This window comes from Maniola hyperantus, chromosome 20 (genome assembly GCF_902806685.2).
Source record: "Maniola hyperantus chromosome 20, iAphHyp1.2, whole genome shotgun sequence".
Classification (NCBI taxonomy): Eukaryota; Metazoa; Arthropoda; class Insecta; order Lepidoptera; family Nymphalidae; genus Maniola; species Maniola hyperantus.
This window is the reverse complement of record NC_048555.1, coordinates 12,454,360-12,478,692: the sequence shown is the minus strand read 5'-3', so window position 1 is coordinate 12,478,692 and position 24,333 is coordinate 12,454,360. Positions and strand designations below refer to the sequence as shown.

Below are 24,333 nucleotides of genomic sequence, written 5' to 3'. Positions count from 1 at the left end.
GTAATAAATTACTCCTTTTGATAGTCAGATGTTGGATTTGTAAGATATAGTGCTGATAATTATTACGCAAACTTCTACGAGGGTTCCAAACGCGTCCAGTGGCCCTACCGCGGTTGTTTGACAGCTGCAATGTCACGATCGCAATCTTCTCTGATTGGTAAATGCTCGCTTACACAATGCATTGTTGCAACAAGAATCGCACAAATTCAGCCAATCAGAACAATTGAGATTGTAATAATGATTGATGCAGGTTTTAGACAATCGCCCTACAGGTCTGAAGTATTTGAAAGAAAGAAAGAAAACTAGTTTATTCATCTTAACAAACTTAAAATTAATGGTTTGTATATAGTATTTATGGTATTCTTTCTGCAACAATACATTTCAGTCAATAATTAGAGTGATCGGTGGGCTAAGAAATGAGGTGAAACCCATACTAATATTATAAATGTGAAAGTGTGTCTGTCTGTCTGTCTGTCTGCTAGCCTTTCACGGCCCATTCGTTCAACCGATTTTGACGAAATTTGGTACAGATATAGCTTGCATCCTGGGGAAGGATATCGGCTATACCTTTTATCCCGGAAAATCAAAGAGTTCCCACGGGATTCTTAAAAACCTAAATCCAAAGTGGCGGGAACTCTATGTATCAGCATCTAGTTTGAATATATTTAAAAAAAACCGGCCAAGTGCGAGTCAGGCTCGCGCAATGAGGGTTCCGTACTACAGTCGTATTTTTCGACATTTTGCACGATAATTCAAAAACTATGATGCGTAAAAATAAATAAAAATCTGTTTTAGAATGTACAGGTGAAGACCTTTCATATGATACCCCATTTGATTTAGTCACACACTTCGAAAGTTGAAAATACTAATTATTAGTTCATGACCACATTTTTTTTTTTTGTAAGATCTAACCCTAAATTCACGGTTTTCAGATTTTTCCCTAAATGTCAGCTATAAGATGTACCTATCTGCCAAATTTCATGATTCTTGGTCAACGGGAAGTACCCTGTAGGTTTCTTGACAGACAGACAGACAACAAAGTGATCCTATAAGGGTTCCGTTTTTCCTTTTGAGGTACGGAACCCTAAAAACTCAAAAAGATCAATGTGTTTGTACTGTAGGTACCTATATGACAAGACAGTAGGCAGGTAGGTAGGTACCTGATGTAAATGTAATTATTATGAGTAGTTGTAAATTCTTTGTTATGCAGAGGAGCAGTCGCCCACACTGTTTATAATTACGAAACTCATAAGACTCGCACTGACTCAGCCTACTTACCTTCATATAATGAATGCCTACCTACTCCCATAACTAAAATATGTGTACCTAACTACCAAAGAAAGATTCGCTTTAGGCCCTTCTTACATTACGATACTTACAGACGACCTAGTATCCTACGCGAGTCTCGAAGATGAGTCGCTGAGGAATATCTCACATACATTTGTATGGTGATTCGCACACTTTGCTACCGGTATCCCACGACTCTATCCACCTTGTCGCACTGTACAGCACTGTACACGTATGTTTCAGTTGCTCTATTGAACTTGTAAATTATGTCAGAAGTCATACAAAAAAATCCCAATTGTAAAGGTGCCCACGAAGGAAAAATAACTCGAAGACGATTTCACAAGTTTATTTGTCGATCTTCATTACAGCACTACCTGCCTATTAGGCCACATGGCTTTTTATATCATCTATCATGAATGAACTCAGATATTAATCGAAATGACGTGAAGTTACCTTCGTTCATTCCTTAAGATTCGTTTTCAAAGTATCTTAATTAAAGTCATTATTATGTTAACAAACAAATATATGTAATACTACTTTGATAAATAATTTTAGTAATTTTAACGATTAGCAAGCTTAGTAAGTAAGTTACTTTAAATCCTACTTTAAATAGATATGCAATTTAGGGATGTGTATTGTCAACAACATTTGATTGAATGAATCGCATAAGGTTTAGGTTGCAATATTCTTCATTCAATTAAATGTTTCCTTCATATCATATTTAATGCGTTCTATTAATTATGGCCATAGTATTTAACTCATTACAATTTTTAATATTTATAACATGATTTCTAACACAATTAATTTGTTTTTGCTGCCGACAGATGGAAAAATCTAAACTATTATTATAAACTAATGCTCGCGACCTCGTCCGTATGGACTACACAAATTTAAAACCCCTATTTAACCCCCTTAGGGGTTGAATTTTCAAAAATCGGTTGCGTAATTTTCAAAAGTTGGTGCGGGTGTGTGGAGCGTTCCCTCTCAGATTGCCATTTCGATCTGTCGCGTAGGTACTAGGTATATAGGAAGGCGTAAATCGTAGACCCCTGTAAAAATCATTCTTCAAATTTGAATTTTATTTATGTATCTACCACATCCACGTTTATAATTTTAGACCGGAAAATTATTTTTTCTAATTTACGAAAATAAATTTCCGTAGTGGGTGTTGCAGACTTGCGTTTTTCACTTTCCTATTATTAGTACTAGCTGATGCACGCGCCTTCGTTCGTGTGGATTTAGGTTTTTGAAAATCCAAGTGGAAACTCTTTAATTTTCCGGGATAAAATCCTATGTCCTTCCCCGAGATGCAAGCTATCTCTGTACAAAATTTCGTCAAAATCGGTTGAACGGTTGGGCCGTGAAAAGCTAGCAGACAGACACACTTTCGCATTTATAATATTAGTATGGATACTAATCCATACTAATATTATCTTAGGTTATTTTAAAGATGTCGTAGAAATTTTTCAAATCCTTTCTTAGTAAGGGTCTATGACACCACTACAGAGGTCCTAGACGCAAAATTTCAAGTTTCTAGAGTCGTTTCTAGTATTCTAGATCCAGTGATTTGAGCTGTATTTTGATATCTTAGTCAGTCAGTTTTTTGTTATACAGATATTAAGAAGAGAAACACACTACTTTGGATTAAATTTATCATAATTTTTCTCCTTACTAATATTATAAATGTGAAAGTGTGTGTCTGTCTGTCTGTCTGTCTGTCTGCTAGCTTTTCAAGGCCCAACCGTTCAACCGATTTTGACAAAATTTGGTACAGAGATAGCTTGCATCCCGGGGAAGGACAAACATAGGCTACTTTTTATCCCGGAAAATCAAAGAATTCCCATGGGATTTTTAAAAACCTAAATCCACGCGAAGTCGCGGGCATCATCTAGTTGGTTAATATTTCCCAGCCGTTTAGTCGCAAGTCTGCGTTACCCAAGTATAAACAGGAAATCGTAAAGCCGCGTCGTCGTAAATCCGTTTACATTTTTGAATCGCGCTTCAGTCGCCAGTCGCCAGTCGCCAGTCGCCAGTCGCCAGTCGCCAGTCGCCAGTCGTATCGACCATCAGTTGCGATTGACTCCTCAATCATACTCGTGTGTAATCAGTGCTTTTATTGTGTTTATTCTTTAAAATCGGTTGAGGCTTTGCAGACTGACGACATCAGTACCCATATTATAAATGTGAAAGTGTGTTTGTTTGTTGGTTTATTAGTTTGTTGGTTTGTCCTTCGATCAACGGTGCAACGGATTGACGTGATTTTTTGCATGGGTATAGATAAATACCTGGAGAGTGACATAGGCTACTTTTATCTGAGTTCCCACGGGATTTATAAAAAACCTAATTCCACGCGGACGAAGTCGCGGGCATCAGCTAGTATTATATAACTGAAGTATCGCTGTCGTTGCAACTTATTTGGCAATCGATTCTGTGTCAAAAATTAGGGAGCATTCGATTTATTTTCGATTTACCGTTGTAGATTGCAGACTAACGACATTTAATCGCGACTTGTTTTTTGTTTGTTAAAAATTCTTTCTTATTTTTACTATTACCTACCTCTTAAATATTTAGATAATAAAGATTAGAAATTGCTTATGTCAGATTCATAAAGAATGGAAAATAAACAGGTATGACTTTTTGAGGATTAAGGCGCAACGCACACTACCGGTAAAGCCGGTTAGGCTTTCGTGCGCGAAGAACTACAAGCAACGGGTCCCTATTACTAAGCATCCGCTGTCCGTGCGTCTTTTCGTCTGTCTGTCAGCGGGCTGCATCTCGTAAACCGTAATAGATAGAGAGTTAAAATTTTGATGTACCTACAATTTACATATTCTGGCTGTCAACGAAAATTTAAAAATTTTAAAAAGTGTTATTTCTTGTACGATGGTACTGGTCCGACTCGCATTTGACCGATGTTTAATTTTGTAATTTTTTTACAGCCACCACCGATTCCTGGCATGCGTCCGCCTCTGGGGTCCCCTGGCGGGCCCGTCCCGGCCCCTAAATCCTCTATGGGGTTCGTGATGCCCATCTACACCATATGCATCATCGTGTTCTTCGTGTACACGCTTAGCAAGGTATGTTTGGCAGAGACTCATAAACCCTTTTTTTTTTAACGCTGGGAAATGCGTTTACGCATCCCCCCCTCCTGGAAGCCAGCCAGCCAACTAACTGGAGGGAAGGTATGTGGGACTCGCCGGCCAAGAGGCGAGCGGAATGCCCAGTAAAACCCAGTGGCGCTCCTGCGCGTCGCCTGGTGACTGGGTCACGGGAACGCCGAAGCAAACCACCGCGACCCAGTCAGCTACACCCGCCGAGGAGGATCCTCCACCGGGGACCCCGCTCACGAGGTCCTCACACCGCACGTCCGAGGCGCACCGGCCAAGTGCGTGCGCCTCCCGACCCGGGGACCCAACAGGCGACAACTGCACACTCCACGCACGTCGCTTACGTCCCATCCTCGGCCTCTTCCGCTGTGCCCTCTGCTAGTCAGAGGGACACGCGGAGAAACCTCCCCCTGCCAGGTCATTAGCCATGGCTAACAATATCCCCGAAGAGAGATTATTAGCCATGTTACCGGGGTGCACCGGCCCGAATAGTGCTCTTCCCCTCGGATGCCGGATGCATCCAAAAGGGACCAGCAGCACCCAGGCACACTGGGAGGTTACCTGGCTGGCACCCCAGAGATTCATAAACCTACCCTAACCTTTTGACGACCTCCCTGGCGCAGTGGTAAGCGCTGTTGTCTTATTACTGGAAGATCCCTGATTCGATTACTGGCAGGGGTTTGGAATTTTATAATTTCTAAATTTCTGGTCTGGTCTGGTGGGAGGCTTCAGCCGAGGCTAGTTACCACCCTACCGGCAAAGCCGTGCCGCCAAGCGATTAAGCGTTCCGGTACGATGTCGTGTAGAAACCAAAGTGGTGTGGGTTTAATTTTTTTTTTTTTTTAATTCAGATACAAGTTAGCCCTTGACTGCAATCTCACCTGGTGGTAAGTGATGATGCAGTCTAAGATGATAGCGGGCTAACCTGGAAGGGGTATGGCAGTTTTTATTAAACCCATACCCCTTTGGTTTCTACACGGCATCGTACCGGAACGCTAAATCGCTTGGCGGCACGGTTTTGCCGGTAGGGTGGTAACTAGCCACGGCCGAAGCCTCCCACCAGACCAGACCAGAAATTTAGAAATTATAAAATTCCAAACCCCTGCCAGGAATCGAACCCAGGACCTCCCACTATTAAGACCACAGCGCTCACCACTGCGCCAGGGAGGTCGTCGATAAAAAACCCTTCCAAGTTAGCCCGCTTCCATCTTAGACTGCATCATTACTTACCACCAGGTGAGATTGCACTCATGGGCAACCTTGTATCTGAATTTAAAAAATGCAGTATGTGATAAGCACCGCCCGCCTTCCCACTGCTAAACGTGCAGGTAAAGCCAACCAATACGCACCACCTTTTAGGCCACCACCACCACCAAGCAACAAATTAAGCTTTTGGTAACTTGTATATCGGATCCATATTATGTCATCTGACTAAACTAGACTCCTATTTACCTTTGTAGATATTATTCAAACGGACGGGGTCTCCGTACGAGGCGGTGGCTCCCGACCCGCAGTTCCGCCGGCGGGTGTTCCGGGATGACTCCAGGTCTTCGCCAGACAAACTGGGTAAGCTCTCTAAATTCCACTAAACAAGATCTGCCGGGTGATTCGCTAAGGGTGACCAATTAGCACTGACCTATGCTATGCTCTGTCGCGCTCCTCTTCTACCCTGTCACACACTGCCCGTAGGGCATGGGAAGTAGCGAGGAGAGGATGCAGAGACGGCGGCGGCTGCATTACGACGACCTCCCTGGCGCAGTGGTGAGCGCTGTGGTCTTAATAGTGGGAGGTCCCGGGTTCGATTCCTGGCAGGGGTTTGGAATTTTATAATTTCTAAATTTCTGGTCTGGTCTGGTGGGAGGCTTCGGCCGTGGCTAGTTACCACCCTACCGGCAAAGCCGTGCCGCCAAGCGATTTAGCGTTCCGGTACGATGCCGTGTAGAAACCAAAGGGGTATGGGTTTAATAAAAACTGCCATACCCCTTCCAGGTTAGCCCGCTATCATCTTAGACTGCATCATCACTTACCACCAGGTGAGATTGCAGTCAAGGGCTAACTTGTATCTGAATAAAAAAAAATTACGCGCGTTCATGCCCGAACGAGGAGTATAGCGTGAGGCATACGTGGATTAAAATTTAACTGTCACGACGCACAACGAAATTTTTCATTGGTGTGAATGCGGATTTAAAGAAATTATTATTGGCAAAATATTATATTATGTAAAACAATTCGAACAGAAAATATGAAATAGAAAAGTTAGTGTCAAAACTGAATACCTATCTTTGTCTTTGAACGCATGCAGGACACAAAGAAACTGATACGAGTGAGTATTTCATTGTACTTATTTATTTTTATTGTACAACTAGGTAGGTATAAAATACGAGGGAAACAGGAAAACGTTAATTAAAATACTGGTTCTAATTAAAAAAAACATTGAATTAAACAAACCTGATAAAACATTATACATGTCTTTTACACCAGGCTGTACTCACGTGTTTAGTCGACGTTAGCCCGACTAGTTTCGAACCCATCCGTGGTCCTTTTTCAAGGAGTCAGTTCGCGCACGCGTCGCGTTTGAGACGCCGGGTGTAAGATATGTATAATATGGAAATCACTCAGGATAGTTTCAACGCTAAAAAACCTGATAAGATTCTATAACTAGGCATCGTCAGCGTGGGATTCAATACAGTTAGAGGTCAACGAACGTTGCGTAAGTAGGCCACTCGGAGTCAATGCCACGTCGTAGGTGGAACATGGACTCCAGTTTTACGCGCTATACGCTTGCGGGTTTGAAAAATACTAACACTATAAAATGAGGCAAATGGTATAACAGTAACGCTACGTTTTTGCTAGCGTTCTGTTTACACCCTGCATTTGGTTTTCGTCGGTACTCGGTTGCGCTTTTCTGCGCAAACGAATTTTATCGATGCGACTTATAAAAGTGGTAATACTGTTCTGACTGTTGTGCGACTGTGTATTGTGTAGGGGACGCGGAGCTAGCGGCGCTGCGAGCCAGGCTCGTGGAGACGGAGCGAGCGATGCAAAGGATCGTGGGGCAACTCGCGCAGCGCGACGCGGTACGCGATCGATTCGATATACCTCAGCCCCCCTAGCATGGGCAGGAGACAAAAATTTTATCCCCCAATTATATCCACTGACGAGGGATAAAATTTACTTGTCCACCTCTCAAAGCACGGCAACAGGGGAGAGGAGAAGTTTATCCCTAATTCGGGGACAATTTTATCCTCGACATTAGACGTGGGTTTAAGTTTATTCTCATAGAACTTAAAAAATCAAAACATGTCTCGCGGTACCTGTTGGGTTTAGGTTATGTTTGGGTTGTGTTTGGGTTATGTTTGGGTTGTGTTTGTGTTATGTTTGGGTTGTGTTTGGGTTATGTTTAGAATATGTTTGGGAACCCCAACATAAACCCAACATAGGTCCCAAATACCAATTACCATTAACCCAATAAAGGTAAAGGAAAAGATCCAAAAACCGAAAAGTCCCCCGTTTTATTCACTGTGGATAATTATATCCACCCGTGAGCCCATGCTCGGAGAGTAGATAAAGCTGTCGGAGGGGATAAAGATTTTATCCTTTCCCCGGGGAGAAAATTATATCCCCGCCCATGCTAACCCTGCTGGCATAGGGTGCAAACATAACTGCGATGCGACGCGATGCGAATCCGAAGCGCAAAAACTGCGATGCGATGCGATCTCGAAATTTGGGATTGATAAAAACTTCAAGATCGCGTCACCGATATGCTAATGTAAATAATAGTGTAGTTAGGAATAGGAAAATATATGGAAGAATCATTGACTTATTATGGGAAGAATTTACTAGCGATAGTGTCTAATAATGATAATAACCGGCAAAGCCGTGCCGCCAAGCGATTTAGCGTTCCGGTGCGATGCCGTGTAGAAACCAAAAGGGCATGGGTTTACTAAAAACTGCCATACCCCTTCCAGGTTAGCCCGCTTCGATCTTAGACTGCATCGTCACTTACCACCAGGTGAGATTGCAGTCAAGGGCTAACTTGTATCTAATTAAAAAAAAAAAAAACAATTCCACCCTCACCATCTGGGTGCCTGGAGCACTTCGACCAGCCGTTGTACGGTTGCCAGATCGTTCTCTAATCTGTGTGCCAGATTTTTCCACGCACACACAAACTGTGGAATCAATTCCCTTCGGCGGTGTTGCCATTAGATTACAACATGGGGTTATTCAAGGGGCAGACCAACAACTTCCTGAAAGCCCGCCAACGCATTGGTGGTTCCTCTGGTGTTGCAAATGTTCATGGACGGCTATAATCACTTAACATCAGGTGACCCGCCTGCTCGTTTGCTCGCCATTTTTATTAAAAAATAATAATAATAATACTTACTTTTTATCTTTGTTGTACCTGTTGTACTCCCTTTACAACCTTTCGCACTGTCAAGGTTAGTAGAGATCTTTTATAGAGACAAGTGCTTTCGTGTCCACTCTTACTTTCTTTTTCTTTTTATTGTTACAACTTTATGGTACAAAATAAAAAATAAATAAAAAAATAAATTATACATTTTTAAAGAGGAGTTTAAAGAGTTAGATATAGCTTTGCAGGTATATCGAATCGTTACAATCGCAGTTAGATTCCTCTTCTAACTGTCGCACTCAGAGTAGCTTAATCGTTACTTAAGTTTAGTTAAAACGAGACAGAGCTATATCTCTCACATAAATCTTTCTCGTTTTAACTCAATCTTAAGAACGGTTAGCGACTCTGAGTACGGCTGTAAGACTAGACTAGAGCGACAAGAGGAGAATCTGTATTGTTTATGGCATCATTTGAAGCTACAAGTAGAAGTATTTGCGTGTTATCCTTAGGTGTTTTAATATGTACGCTTGAGGCATGGTGACGGTTTTATTACATTTTTTATATATTTATATGTTTTATTTTTATATTTTGAGAATATTATATTGACAACACGTATAGAGCTTGTCGATTCCATTCCTATGGTCGGAAATGGTCGAAATTAATTAATAAAATCAATCATTGGTAATTTATCGATAAGTTACTAAGTATCGTTGTTATTTATCAAAAAGCCCATACATTTTTATCAAAATATAACATCGTTGCTAAAAGTTATCGACAGATTACAGATAGAATGGCAGCGATTACGTTATCTTTCTCTAAACTAAATTTAGAGTATCTGCATCCTCTTCTTTTTAACAATGCTAAAAAGGGACAGAACATGAACTTTACATTTAAAGACTCTAAATTTTAGTGCACGCTACAAATTTAAACAGTAGGCTCGCGACTGGCAGCTAAAATCACGGGTTTTACATCTAAAAATTAAATTTAAATCTGTCAAACTGCGTCTGTCCTTTTCATATTACATGTGTAAGAAGAGGATGCGAATACTCTAAAATTAAGTTGTGCTCAGAATCAGTACCATTGATTAATTAATTTCAGGCGTTAGTTCAAAATTTTTGTACTTTGAATTACCATGTCAGCAGAGTATTTAGAATTTGACTCAATATCTTTGAAAGGAAAAACCCATATTATTTGATTTTGTTTCCTTAACTTGAAATAGATTTATAATGGTCCGGAGTCCTAATATTCTTCCTTAATTATTCTATCAGAAGTATAATAAGTAAAGTAAAGTAAAAGTACAAATATTCTTTATTGTACACCAAAACCAAAACATTAGATATAAAACAAAGATGTTTGCAAGTACAATAGAATAGAATAGAATAATGTTTATTCGAGGTATATAGGTGGTACATAGTGTAGGCAAAATCCTGTACAGCTGTGCAACACCTCGAACAGGTAGGCCACTCAGCTTGTGTTGAGACGTCGGGCCCCTCAGACACAAACCTCTAGAGCAAATATCTGAGGTACCAGACGCCCCAACGCTGATTTTCAGTGACCGCCTTTTAAATATTACCTAAACGTCAGTGGCATAGAATATATAAAGTTGGCGAGTAAATGGATAAATAAAATTAAATAAAGTGTTTACAGTTTTTAAAATTAAAGTGATTCAGGACATAAAAGAAGAAATAAGAAATAATACATTGAAATAGATGTTGTAAATTGTAAGAATAGGAAAATTGTACGATAGTTTTTTTTTTGTATAATAAAGAAAAAAATAAAATAAAATAGGATAGCTCGCAAGGTGTGGATGAGAAAGTAAAATTTGGTAAGATAAATAAATTTATCTTACCAAATTTCAATAGGCGGCCTTATCGCTAAAATAGCGATCTCTTCCAGTGCTTATGGTAGGGGATATTATAAAATTAAAGAAAGCGGAAGGGCTGTATAATAACTATTATGATCTTAGCGTCCTACCCTAACGTTTTGGTAAATTAGCAAGAGTATCATCTGCCATATTGTTATCATTCACTATCATTTTCTATCTAGTGTACTGTTAGTATAATATTCTCAATACTCGAGACATTTGAATTTATTTATTATTTTGTGCATTACAGCTAGAATTTAGAATGTCCCCATGCAACGTGCAGAATTGTTCCTGTATTTAAAAAAAAAACTACTAAAACAATATATAACTACCTATATTTTACATAAATACTACAAATTTACATAATAAAAACGATAATTCAATTTACACTAAAATGTATAAGTTATTCGAATGCATTATCAAACTCCCAACCCGATAGCGCTACTTGGTAATCGTAAAAAATAACTATTATTATGAATTATGACCTCATTAACACGAAAAATTATATTACATATTTCCGTTAGATAGTAGACCTTTTACCCATGACTTTGTTTCCGTGGAGTTTTATTTTTTCCATGTTTTGACCTCGGAAGATTTTCTCAGTGGTTCTCTATGATACCAGTCGATGAATGATTTTCGCTAAAGTTTCGTTGTCTCAACCGATAGACATCTTCTGCTAGACAATAATGTGCCTCTGCAAGTATTTCCATAGAAGCATAGAACACGATCTTTATGGTGCTCTTGTCCATTGTCCATGGTATATGGTAGTAAAAATTTCGGTGAGTACATTTTATGTAGGTAACCGTGCCCGGCCCAACAAATAAATAAAATAAAAAATATTTTTATTCAATTAAACTTTTACAAGTATTTTTGAATCGTCAGCTGCATCTACCACTGGTTCGGGGTGCCTTTCCTATCGAGAAGAACCAGCAAGAAACTCGGCGGTTGCTCTTTTCAAACATTTGATATACAATATTATGCCATGTATAAAAAAAGTATTTGCAGTCCAGCGCGGTGCTGGAACGAACTGCAAGTCAAATCCACGCTCTTTTATCATTTATATGATCTTTAATAATTGTGTAATATGCTTTTTTCAGGAGCATACTTTTAATCGATTTTTTAAACTTGTCTAAAGTCAAAAATAGTTTGCGGGAATTTGGTTATAAAAGGTTACGTTACGTTACCTGCCAGGTCACTACCACTGTCGGTTGTATGGATCAGTAAGTCAGGGATATATAATCATTTTAGATAATCATGAGCTACTATAATACAATCTATTGGCTTGGCGGTCATCCAAACTGCATCGATCGTGGAGCAAGCTATTTTGGTCTCTATGTCCTTCGTTATTTGTTGTGGGTGAAAATTTATTTTTGTATGATTTTATTTTCGTTTTAAGTTAATATTATTATATGTGGGTACCATGCACCCATAACTTTTTTGATATAACAGTAGATAGGTACTCAAAATAATCGTTTTCGAAAAAAATATTTGCTAAAGTCTGCAGAAATTTACATTTTACCATTTCTATAAAAAATCTAATAAATATAGTTACTGGTACATCGAATTTAATATCTGAAATAGCTGCCTAATAAAATAATAATTTAATCACGGGAATTTACCAAGGACTCTTGATAACATAATATATTACATGACTGATATTTTATTTTAGTTACGATTTTTATTAACCCGAAATTGTTGTACAGCCCTTTTTTTGATTTTTTAATAAAATATATTTTGACTAATATTAAAACCTTTTTTTATTACTTACATTTTTATTTTTAACTTTTATTTCGAACGATTCTAAAATATTATGTGAAGAATAACAATTAGATAAAATTAGATATAAGTAAATCAAAAATGTAACAAGTAGGTTGTATGTATATTTGCTGATATTAATGAAAAAAGGGGAACTTAAAAAATCTAATAAACTGTCTATTTTAATTTTCAGTTAATGCCACCTTGAGATTGTAAATGACTTATTAAGTTTTTTATCAAGTCTATGGGTCAAACCATACATGAATTTATTTGATGCAAAAAAGCACTATCGAAATAATATTGGTGAAAAATATATCATAATTGATTCAAAATTGTTTCCTTTATAATATTTATAGTGCTACACTTGCGTGGTTTAAAAAATTTACATTTTATTTGAATATAATATAATGAACGTTCTGTTCGGGCGTAGCAAATTTTGGGCGTTTTTCAAATTTGTCTGCTAAGTATAAATAAACTAAGGTAAATATATATTATCTAATGTGCAATTGTCGGCCGACAGTCGTATCGGCAATATCGGGCCTGGTAGCAGAGGTCACACAGCAGATGGAGGCGGGCCACGCACAGACCCAGCAGCGACAGGTTCTTGCATGAACACATCTTCATTTTTACTGCGATCCTGCTAGTTTTTTTCTTTGGCTGATTGATTTTGGATCATACCTCCTGATTTCTAATGCCTTATACTGCCGTTTTGTTTCATTTCTTTTAGCGGTAGTCCTGTTTTACCCGTACCATCTTTGAACAAAATTTTCCTGCGAGATTTCTTGTACAGAATGAATTTTTAAAATAAAACATATGTGTTCATTCACTAATGTTGTCACAAATAAAACACTTGTACCTATTCTAACATATCATTCAGCTCAGCGTTCCGCCATGCCTCATATTCCCTCTCGAAATAATTTGATAATCCATTTATGAGGCACTGGGTGGATGTTTTTTTTTTTTTTTATTCAGATACAAGTTAGCCCTTGACTGCAATCTCACCTGGTGGTAAGTGATGATGCAGTCTAAGATGATACATGTACACATGCACCGGTGCACCATAAAAATAAGATTTTATATTGAATAATACATACGAATCTAAAATTATTATTGTAAATATGGATGTAATGTCTGATAATAAAGATTATATTATTATAGATTATATTATCATATTATTCGCAAACACGTATACAAAAAGGCGTTAATTTTCAACTGTGCATCCGGGTGGGAATAAACTTGGTTCATCTATAATAATCAACCTCGCTTCAAACTTGCTACATTGTTTTTTTCCTCAATTATCTTTTCCTTCTTCAAGTGGTTGTAAAACTAGACGTCATAATCTTGAATTTATATTCTTCTTCTTCTTCTTTGCGTGCCTCTCCGACTAGCGAAGGTTGGCAGAAGTCAGAATTTATATTAAGTCAATTCAATTCTCTAGTCTCATTATATTATATCATCATCTTTAGCTTTAGCTTATTATAATTTACAACATTAAACGTTGCTTTTCAAGTTGTACCCTTTGTTTTCTTTTTAATTTGCATTTCTTTTAGGTACTTCATTGCTTTCGGTGTCTTTCTACTTCATTGTATATATCAAAAAAATATATTAGTTTACTTTGCAGAAATAAAGGTCATCCATGCATAACATGCAATATGGCATGTTGCATATTCTTGCGGATATGCAACATACCACATCCGCAAGAAATTAAATGAAATGTATTTCATTTAAGATTCTACTTTGGAAGCAGATTTTAGCTGCTTCTAACAGCAAGAAACTCAGCAATTAGTTTTTTAAAAGCAAAATGTTACAATATGCAGTTATACAATACATCAGTAATGTAACTACTACAATATCTGCTGCTGATTGTAAAGCCGATTGTTTCCATGCAACTTTCTCATTAAAAAATTCGTGAATTGTACAATAATCGCGACTTAAGCATAGATTTCGTACCTACTTTAAATAATTACATTCATACATAAATTGTCCAATTCTTTTTCACCATAATACCACATTATGATACCGCTTTCAAATTACATAAAATGATTTACTTAGTTTCGTTGTTGTTTTCTTTACGTTGTTCTCGTTGTGCATCTCTATATTTTGTATATTTTGCAATTTGGCTTTTATTGTTGCGCTCATGCCTTTCCTCCAATTTTATTCGTTGAGTTCGCCATTTTCATCTGACTGTTTGTACCGAGCTACCTGGCTAACATTCTACTAAAATAAGTCAATAATAACATTTTTACTACAAATTAACTACACATTAAATCACGTGAAAATTTAACAAAACATTTTCTACTAAATAACAAAGACTCAATTTTTAAACAACATAAAAATACAATATCTACTGTAAATATTTTTTTAAAACTATTTTTAAAGAAATCTTCTGCAATATTTAATTAGTTTGGCAGTTTAAGCTTTCCTAGATCATGTTGTTACTGTTTTTATTGAGCTTTTTGTGTTTTAGTTGTGTTTTGGTATGCCATTAAAAAGAAGATTCGGAAACCATCTTAGTTTTATCTTGTGTGATCTCTTTTTGCTTTATGTAGAGTAGCATTTTTGTATGCGTAAAGTGTTATAGAAATTCTAGATGATTTTTGTATTAGTGCTGTTAGTTATTTGGATATATGATAGTATGAGTTTGAGTTGGGCTAGAATTTAGAAAACTAATAACTTAATCAATCCCTGACAAACCAATTTCTGGTAATGTTGAAAAATTATTCTCGTCTTTCTTATTTAAACTTCAATATTCTAATGTACCTACTCACAATTATTACCATTTTCTTGAAGCCTCAAAGTTTAGCTCAAAAGGGTAACGAGACTTGAGGAGGTAAATTGAACAATTTATATAATTCAGGAATCGGCTAAACTAGTTGCAAAACCTTTAGTCTATGTTTTAGGAGCTTTAAACAAGATAAGACGAGAACAAAAGCCGCTATAAACATAACAAAAATATTACTTTCCAATTGTAGGAAGTTCTGGATAACGCCCGCCCATATACCAATGGTACAATAATACACAGTGGCCCTGTCCAAATAGTCGCTAGTGAATACAAAGACAAGACTCCCGAACTGCAAAAACAGAGAGAAGCCACGCCAGTAATCAAAGAAGTCATTGAGCCCGAAGAAGATGCACCAGAAGCCGACAAAGTCATAAAAGACCTGAATCTTGAACTAATAGAAAAAGAAGCGTCCCAAATACAAAAGGAATCTACTCCGGAAGTAGAGATACTAGCTGATGATACAAAACAGGCTTCTGAAGCGGTTGAAGAATCTTATGAAAATGTAGAAAAAATAATAAATGACTTAATAGACACGGGAACAAAGGCAAATTTAGAAGATAAAGTAGAAACTGTAGTAGAGGAATCAAAGAAAGAAGCAGAAGATAAAAATGCAGAACTTTATGCATCAATACCAGCAGAAGAAGAATTAACAAATAATAAAGAAGATAATTTAGATCTAATGAAACTTTCCGAAGGAATTGATTTGGGAAAAGATGATGTAACAAAGTCAGCGGAGTTTTTGGATGAGGAAAGGACAGATGGAGAACAGGAGAAGGTATCGACTGAAGATTTGTTAGAGGAAGCTATTAAGGATTTGTCTGAAGAAGAAATAGTGGATGATAAGGAGAACCAGAGTGTGAAGGTAATTACTAGTTCTTAATGAAAGAGGAGAGTAAAGGAGGAGAGTAAAGTATGAACATCTTCAAATACATTATTCTTTTAACGATTGTATGTATAGTCTGCGACAGGTTGAGATGGCAATCGGGGTATGAGGCGGGGGGACGCCCCGCACAGCTGCGCTCACCCGCACCGGGTTAGCGCGTGGGCTGTGCGGGTATGCGGGTCGTTCCCTCTCCGATTGCCATCTCGAACTGTCGCATACTATATGTATTTATAGATATACAGTGGATTTAATTTGACAGATAGGAAGGAAAACATTTTTGTTGCTTAATTGATAGATATTTTGCTTACACTTACTGTACAAAAAATCCAAAAAAAATCGAAAATATTCCACATTCTTTTTGGCTTCAGTTAGATATGAAAATATAGGGAACATTTAATTTCTGCATTTTTAAATTGTTCTGTAATTCAGGTGTAGTTTTGATCTGTGATTCGTATCAAATCAAATCAAATGGTTTATTCAAAATAGGTAATAAATTACGCTATTTGAAAGTCAGTTGTTGCATTTGTAAGATGATACTGGTGATAATTTTTACGCGAACTTAAAAACTAAAGCTACGAGGGTTCCAAACGCGCCCAGGTCTGAGAAGAGCCCACAACAAACTCAACCACTCATGTTTTAAGGTGGTGGGCATGGAGTTGACGGCTCACGCTGCCGACGGAGGTTCATATAAACCGGAGCCTCCTAAAGCGCCAGTTACACCCCAAACAAAGACGGTAAGAATATTTTACACTAACTAAAGTATAGCTAGATAGCCCAGTAGTTAAGACACATGCTATACGGATAGTTACGTCACGGGTTTGATCCCGGCCACGAACCTCTAATTTGTCAGAGTTATGTGCGAATTAAACAGTTAAATATCACTTGCTTTAAAGGCGAACGAAAAAATCGAAGGAATGCTTTACGGCGATTACGCACTGCACTTCCGTCATCCGAGTTCTATCCGTCATCCGTGAGAATACCAGCGATTATCTACAACATATTATGTCATAACCTCCCAAAAAGGAACGTACTTTCACGGACTTGGATCAGACGAGTGCGTTACCGCCGTTAGTGTTCTCTATAATATTCTCACACTTGGCCAGCGTGGCAGTCTATGGTCAAAACCTCTTCATTCTGAGAGAAAACCCGTGCTCAGTAGTGAGTCGGCAATTGCTTGAGATGATAATGATGATGAGTGACAGTGATATTAAAGGTTGTTAGAACTATCATTATGAAGCTAATGGCGCCGATTCTGTTATCATTCTCTAAACTAAATTTAGAGTATCTGCATCTTTTTCTTTGTAATATTGCTGAAACGGGACGGAACATGAATTTTACATTTAAAGACTCTAAATTTTAGTGCACGCTACAAATTTAAACAATAGGCTCGCGGCTGACAGCTAAAATTTGAAATAAATTTTGTCTAATTAAAATTTGTCTAAATTAAATTTAAAACTGTCAAACTGTGTCTGTCCTTTTCATATTACATTAGTAAGAAGAGGATGCGAATACTCTAAAATATAGTGGTGCTCAGGATCAGTACCAATGTAGCCTTATCTTCAGCACGAGGCGGCGGAAGTGCAGTCCATATTCCTGCAGACGGAGATCCCGCAACAGTCCCGCGTGCTGGTCGCGGACTTCGGAGAAGATCGTCCGCACGAGACGCGCACGCACTCGCCCGTGAGTGAAACGATTTTACTTATAGCCCTTAAGGTGACGCAGGACGCTCGACCGAAATTGGCAGCGCACGTGGGTAACATGTTTGCTTTTCACTAGACATTGTATGAGAAAGTTGAGAGGCACGATGATTTTCACTGAAATCAAGCGCGCGAAAAAGGTTTAGGAAAAGTATTTTTGAGAAAAAACTGCTGGATTTATGTTTGCAAAGTAAAGTTATTTCAAGTAATGAATAAATAAACTACGTCTAATGATAAATTGTTTTAGAATTTTCATATCCCTAATCTTATTTATTTACATCCAAAGTTGTCATTAATTTAGTGTTAAAATAGGAATCTTTTGAGCCGCGTAACTTTTAAATCAATATTTTTTTCAATGTTTTAGATATCATTGAACCTAGATAATGACGAGATAAATCGATATAATTCTTAGTTTTGTGCGTACAATATCGAATATTGTTGTAATTTCCCTCCTACGTTTGTATGAAGAAAGCACTGAACTGAGTCCCCTTAAAGAAACACGCTGAAATTTTGATGGTTGTTTTCCTGAAGCGAAATGATTTTGTCGTGGTATTACAATCGATTTATAGATATAAAAAAATATTAAGAGTCAAAAATGTCAAATTTACAATCGAGAAAATCAAAACTCGAAGGAGACCTGAACCAATAATTGTACCGCGTACGTGCAGGCTAGATTATGCCGTATCACTACGCGCGAGAGCTTATTTTGCTCTAAACTTTTCACTTTCAGCAGCGCGGTTCGAGTGGATGTACCTACCTACTATTCACATTACGTCTAGTGAGTTACTATAGTATCTCACACTTTCAAGTTGATGATTTTTTTTTAATTATTTCAAAACAAAAGCGTTTTTACTTTTTAAGTTCAACTCAAACAATTTCGATAGTACTACTGAGGACAAATCGTTTTGCCGCGGGAAGATAAAAAAAAATCTAAATATGTAAATGACAACGTCTGCCAGGTCCGCTAGTTTTTATATTTTTTTTTTGGGAGGGATTTGTGTGAACCGAGCTTATAAATTGATGGAATGGCTGAGATTAAGCTAAATCTCTTATTTTCCAGTTGGTGGTAAGCGGCAAGATAACCCTTTCGCTGATACAAGACGAGCCCCGAGACACGCCCGACAGAGATCTAGGTAGGTTTTAATTACCACAGAATACTTATAATAGTATCTTTCAAGTTTCAGCTACAGAAGGCACAGCCCGCGTTCAATTGAATCATCGTGTCCACTACTGGACATAGGTCTCTTGTAGGGACTTCCACACGCCACGGTTCTGCGCCGCCTGGATCCAGCGGCTCCCTGCGACTCGTCTGATGTCGTCCGTCCACCTAGTGGTACTCATTCTAAAGGTCGATGTACAATGTTTCTTGCCGACTACTGTACTGTGTATTCGCTCAAGTGACTAATTCTGTTGTTCTTAATCTCAGCCTAAATTGACAGGTCTATATCTAGGGTTTTTTTTCCGCAAGGAGCATTTGGAAAGGGATAGCAATACATTTAGATATGTCCTTTCCTTCACAGGGACTCAGTTCGCGAACGCATCACGGTTTAATCAATCACTCACGATAGTTTAAACACTAGAATTATCAGCATTATACTGCCAAATCAGCACAATAAGACTAATTTATAATAATTTGTATTCCAGAGTCCACGGTGGACGAGTTTACAACGGCCAGCGCCTTCACGCAACCGCCGGCTGAGGTAAGATCCATCGTCAACCCATCGCCGGCTCACTACAGAGCACGGGTCTCCTCTCGTCTTCTCTAGTTGGTTTCTGTTCAACTTAATGATTGCTTTTTACCTTTGATATAAACATCAATCAAAATTAATGTCATTTTGGGACATTTCCTCAAAAAATCTTTTTTTCTTCCGCCATCTTTAACTCAAAAATATCGCATGTTCTTAAAACAATTTCATTTAAAAGAAAATATATTTATAGGAAGTAGGAACTGACAAATCGAATTTTGACTAATAATAAAATTAACTTTCCAGAAAGAAGACGATCTGGAAGAATCTGACGAAGAGATTGAAATTGAAGAAGAAATAGAGATAGAAGAGATCGAGGAAGAAGAAGAAGAAGAAGACGAATTAGATGGAGGAGTTAAGAAAGACGCGCAAAAGAAGTGAACTGATAGAGTTAGATATTAACCATGATACATAGAACCTAGTGATACGATTGATTACGTAGCTTCGTTATTGCGATTGTCGCATTCATTGTAATCTTTTTGAATATAAAAACAATTAATAAATTGTGTACTGCTAAATTAATGAAATTGTGAATGTGTAGGTATGTGCCAAGAAGATATGAGATTTTTTCTTAAAATACCTAAACTATCTCTATTTCAATCTATATGTATCTTCATCAATAATTAAAACTGCATTTAAATACATACTTAATAACTTGTAAAACAAACAGTATAGTTAATGAAAAAACAATGAACAAAAAATTCATGAAACATATTTTCATTTTTGTCCTATTACTCATTAGATGCACAAAACTAAGATAATGACATTTTAACACGATCAAAGACCCACCACGTAATGAAAATGAATGTGGTGATTGCAATGATTACAACCGACTCAGAGTGAACTGTGACAGAGTTACGTAATCGATCCCTATGTTAGATACGAGAGAACATTTTATACCTTTACTTTGAATAGATTTTAAAACGTGTAGAACTCGGTTTTTAATCGAACATAATATAATAGGTACTTAATAGTTGTCCATTTCTTATCATAATATGAATATTTAAATTTTAAAATGGCAATTTGGTATATCAAATTACAATAATTTATCAACAGTCACTGGCTTCTAATGTTTTTAACATAGAATTTGTTTTTATTAACGTAAAATATGTTTTATGAAATAATTATTTATTAGCACTTTTCTTGAATGTTTGTTGAAAGGAGTAGTCAATTTTTAAATTTATTTTTGGAATTTAAATTGAAAAATGATTTTTTTATTTTTTACACATTGTTTTAACTTTTGATTTTACTATTGCACAGATTAAATTATATAGGTAGGTAGGCATATTTTTTTGTTAATTTTATAAAATGGTAGGACATGACCACATGAGTATACCAATAAAGTATGAATAGTTTTACTTATTGTTAAACTTAGTACCAAACTAAAATATAAATAAGTAGTTAATTAGTTTTTATATTGAATGTAACTTATTTACTTAACTTTTAGTTAAATTCTACATGTATTGCGTACAAAACAACAACAACATAATGAAATTATTTAATTAAATTTTGGAATTGCTAGTCATTTTTACATATATCTTTCCAAATTATATTTATTTATAGAATTGATATATTTAATTTATCATAACATTTGATATTTAAAACCTTCAATTCTTATCGTTTTTCACACAAAACTTACGAATTTAAATTAAGTATTGGTGTACACTACGTGTTACGTAAATTATATTTGACTTGTGTGCCAAATTTACTTCCAGCTTTTGGACTTATTGTGATAGTTTCGTCCGGTCTTTTATAATATCTTTAGTCTTAGTAGTCTTTCCAAAAGAGATTCAGTATCGCTACTGTTACTATTCAAGTCTTGCCAAATTAGCTTTCATCATTTATATGATTTATACATTATATGTTGTATATTTAAATAATACTATATTGCTTCGAGTTGATGTGTTAAAGTTCTGCATTTAAATTCTCGATTCTTTCTGCCTTCTGCTTTTGATCACTTTATTAAAGTTTAAGTTAAAATACTTAATTATTTATTATTTTAAGTGTAAGTAATTAACGTGAAATTCTATTTAATTTTAACGAAAATATTATATAACTATTTATATTTTTGTCTAGTACCTTTGCCTGGTTACTATTTTGAAATTTCTAAAACTACCCACAATTCGTTAAAAATAACGGCTTAACATTCCTTTTGTGAAGAAATAACCAAAAATTATTTATTTTTTAGATTTTTTGTATTCTTGTTGTTAAAACATATAGGTAGATGGATGTCAACATTTATTTTATAGCATTTTGTTGAAGTTGCTTATTATGATGATTTATTGTTTGATTAGTGTTTAGTAAGAAATAAATATATTTAACACTTAAATTAGTATCTATTATACCTTAGTCCTTAACATATACTTTTTTTAAAATTCAGATACAAGTTAGCCCTTGACTGCAATTTCACCTGGTAAGTGACGATGCAGTCTAAGATGGAAGCGGGCTAACCTGGAAGGGGTATGGGCTATGGCAGTTATTAATAAACCCCTTTGGTTTCTACATGACATCGTACCGGAACGCTAAATCACTTAGTGGCACGGCACGGTTTTACACTAGCGTGGTAACTAGCCTCCCAACAGACCAGATCAGAAATTCCAAATCCCTGCCAATCATACTGCGATGGTCATCTCAACCTGTCGCGTACTAGGTTAAATGCCCTTTTGAGGTAGGTAAAGAAATAATAAACAATGGTGGTATTTCATACGTTCATCGTATATTAATTAATGGTAATTAAACTTATTAAATTAAAAATTCAATTTATTTACATGCTATGTTCTTTTGTTGTAAGATTAGTTACCTGAAATGAAAAATATTAATTATTTCCTCATTTTTTCAAACTGACTTTACAGCTCAGGGTTACAGCCCTTGTGAGTGGGGATCCCATAGATAATAATATTCTCTATAGTCTAAGGATCCACACTGCCAATTTATCCCGAGAGGTGGCGCATAAGCGAACCGACCGACCTTTGACAGAGCTGTCACTTGCCATAAATTAAAAAAAATTTACATGTAAACTTAAGAAACTATGAATATGACCGCTTGCATTGGCCGGACCTCTTGTGGCGCCCTGTAAGATCAGTTTTGCTTATGAATCCCTACTATAGTGGAGAAGCTGTAAAACAGCCAATCTTCGGAAGTCCTCAGAACAGCTCCGATTTCATAGATGCACCTCTAACTTTTTAGAGGTGTCTAGTTATGTGCGTTTTAAGAAATTAAATATCACTTGCTCTAACGGTGAAGGAAAACGTCGTGAGGAAACCTGTATGTCTGAAAGTTTTCCATTATATTCTCAATGGTGTGTGCAGCCTGCCAATCCGCACTTGGCCAGCATGGTGGACTATGGCCAAACCCTTCTCATACTGAGAGGGGACTCATGTTCTGTAGCGAGCCAGCTATTGGTTGATCACAATGACGATTTTTTTTTTTTCAAAAAGAATATTAGCAAAGTTGCTGACTAATATTCCCCTTTCCCCTCCAATTAAGCGTAAAGCTTGTGCTAGGAGTAGGTACAACAATAGTGACAATAGCAACAGGTGGGATTTGAACCAGCGACCTTTCGGTATTCAGTCCACTCCTTTAATCGTTGAGCTATCGAGGCTCTCAAATCTTACCCTTAGTCCAGGTCTTCAACTCATCAATGTCCTTAACCAAGGTCCAATCATGTTTCACAGACTTGATGGACTTGGAAGCGGGAGTGAACCCTGGGAAGAGGCTCCAGTCATCTTCTATGCTCATCTTCTTAGTGATGGCCGCCACACCGAGAAGCACTGCTGCAGGGACTCCGATGGCTAGAGACCTTTGCCATGCTCCGAACACAGCTCCAGATGCTGCACCGCCTAAGAAGTAGTTAATCTGAAATGATAAGGCTTCTCGGTTAATTCAGTGGCATGCAGCTCATAGAACCATAAAAACACTGCTTGAAATAGTTATTCTGGTTGAAATAGCTCAGCACTCATTGTCCATGACTTGCCAGTAAGTAGGTAGGTACCTACCTAACTACTGCTTAGTGCTTATCCTGGTTTTGATACCTTACCTACCCACTGTTGGACATTCTTAGTATCGTTAAAATAAATTATTAGTAGGTACCTATAGGACTACAATGTACATATGGATTTAGAATTTACTGAGTTCCTTATTGGAATTCCTTAAAATTCTGAGTTGTCCAGTTTATATCCAATATATATGCAAGGGTTTTAGATGCAGCGGTTTAAACTACGTTAGTGTGTCAGTCAGTAAGATTTGCCTTTTATAAATATAGATTAATACTAAGACCACCGGTGAAAAACCAGTGATCTATAAAGTAATAAGTTGGTTAAGCAATAGGTATATTACTATGTACCTTATCGTCCTTCCCTCGTACGTTGTGAGCATAGTTAGCAGTCAGAGTGAAGGCTGTTGCCATACCCACTAAGGGCCCAATATAGTAAGCATAGCGGAAACCAGTGTTAAAGAATCCCTTTGGATGAGAGTACATCAACACATCTAATGTAGCAGTGCCCAGCCCCGCTAGCGCCGCGTATTTGCCTGTAACGACTGCCTTTTTAAATACATCGTGCCCTTCTGGAGTGTCGTAGTATTTGTAAGACAACATTTTAAATTAATTAATAATTTTGTAAAATTGTTACACAACACTGCCCGAAAAAGACATTTGAATTTCGAAATGTCAATTAAATGACAAGACAATGACATAACTCATAGAGTAAAAAAGTCATAAAGAGTAATAAGTAATAGGTGTGTTTTCGTTGTTAAAACCAACTTATGTTTCGTTAAGCTCTCTCTACACGTGGGTTAGTAATAATATACTTTTTATTCTACCTTCCAATTCCTATTTATATTTGTTTCTTCTGTGTAATTTATTA

General features: G+C 37.0%; 2 protein-coding genes across 10 annotated transcripts in view; one reads left to right on the top strand and one right to left on the bottom strand.

The window, feature by feature from the left end:
• Nucleotides 1-21,794, top strand: part of RIC-3 (RIC3 acetylcholine receptor chaperone) — a 38,365-nt gene extending 16,571 nt beyond the window's left edge. For 4 of the 7 annotated variants that reach the window (XM_069505437.1, XM_069505435.1, XM_034979263.2 and 1 more), the window contains 10 exons: nucleotides 4,227-4,364; nucleotides 5,855-5,960; nucleotides 6,697-6,717; nucleotides 7,380-7,471; nucleotides 15,337-16,008; nucleotides 16,671-16,763; nucleotides 17,593-17,709; nucleotides 18,787-18,859; nucleotides 19,371-19,426; nucleotides 19,718-21,794. In XM_069505437.1, coding sequence (XP_069361538.1) covers nucleotides 4,227-4,364; nucleotides 5,855-5,960; nucleotides 6,697-6,717; nucleotides 7,380-7,471; nucleotides 15,337-16,008; nucleotides 16,671-16,763; nucleotides 17,593-17,709; nucleotides 18,787-18,859; nucleotides 19,371-19,426; nucleotides 19,718-19,852 — 1,503 coding nt within the window. In that variant the 3' untranslated portion in view covers nucleotides 19,853-21,794. Of the gene's footprint in view, nucleotides 1-4,226; nucleotides 4,365-5,854; nucleotides 5,961-6,696; nucleotides 6,718-7,379; nucleotides 7,472-12,884; nucleotides 12,965-15,336; nucleotides 16,009-16,670; nucleotides 16,764-17,592; nucleotides 17,710-18,786; nucleotides 18,860-19,370; nucleotides 19,427-19,717 lie in introns of all 7 variants that reach the window. The other 3 variants (XM_069505432.1, XM_069505433.1, XM_069505434.1) reach the window with 3 other exon arrangements.
• ND-B14.7 (NADH dehydrogenase (ubiquinone) B14.7 subunit) overlaps nucleotides 1-24,148 on the bottom strand; it is a 158,794-nt gene extending 134,646 nt beyond the window's left edge. For 2 of the 3 annotated variants that reach the window (XM_069505482.1, XM_069505483.1), the window contains exons 1-3: nucleotides 23,814-24,148; nucleotides 23,086-23,326; nucleotides 22,243-22,271 (exon numbers count right to left, since the gene is read on the bottom strand). In XM_069505482.1, coding sequence (XP_069361583.1) covers nucleotides 22,264-22,271; nucleotides 23,086-23,326; nucleotides 23,814-24,065 — 501 coding nt within the window. In that variant the 5' untranslated portion in view covers nucleotides 24,066-24,148 and the 3' untranslated portion in view covers nucleotides 22,243-22,263. Of the gene's footprint in view, nucleotides 1-22,165; nucleotides 22,272-23,085; nucleotides 23,327-23,813 lie in introns of those variants that run through there. The other variant, XM_034979728.2, reaches the window with a different exon arrangement.
• Nucleotides 24,149-24,333: the final 185 nt, after the last annotated feature.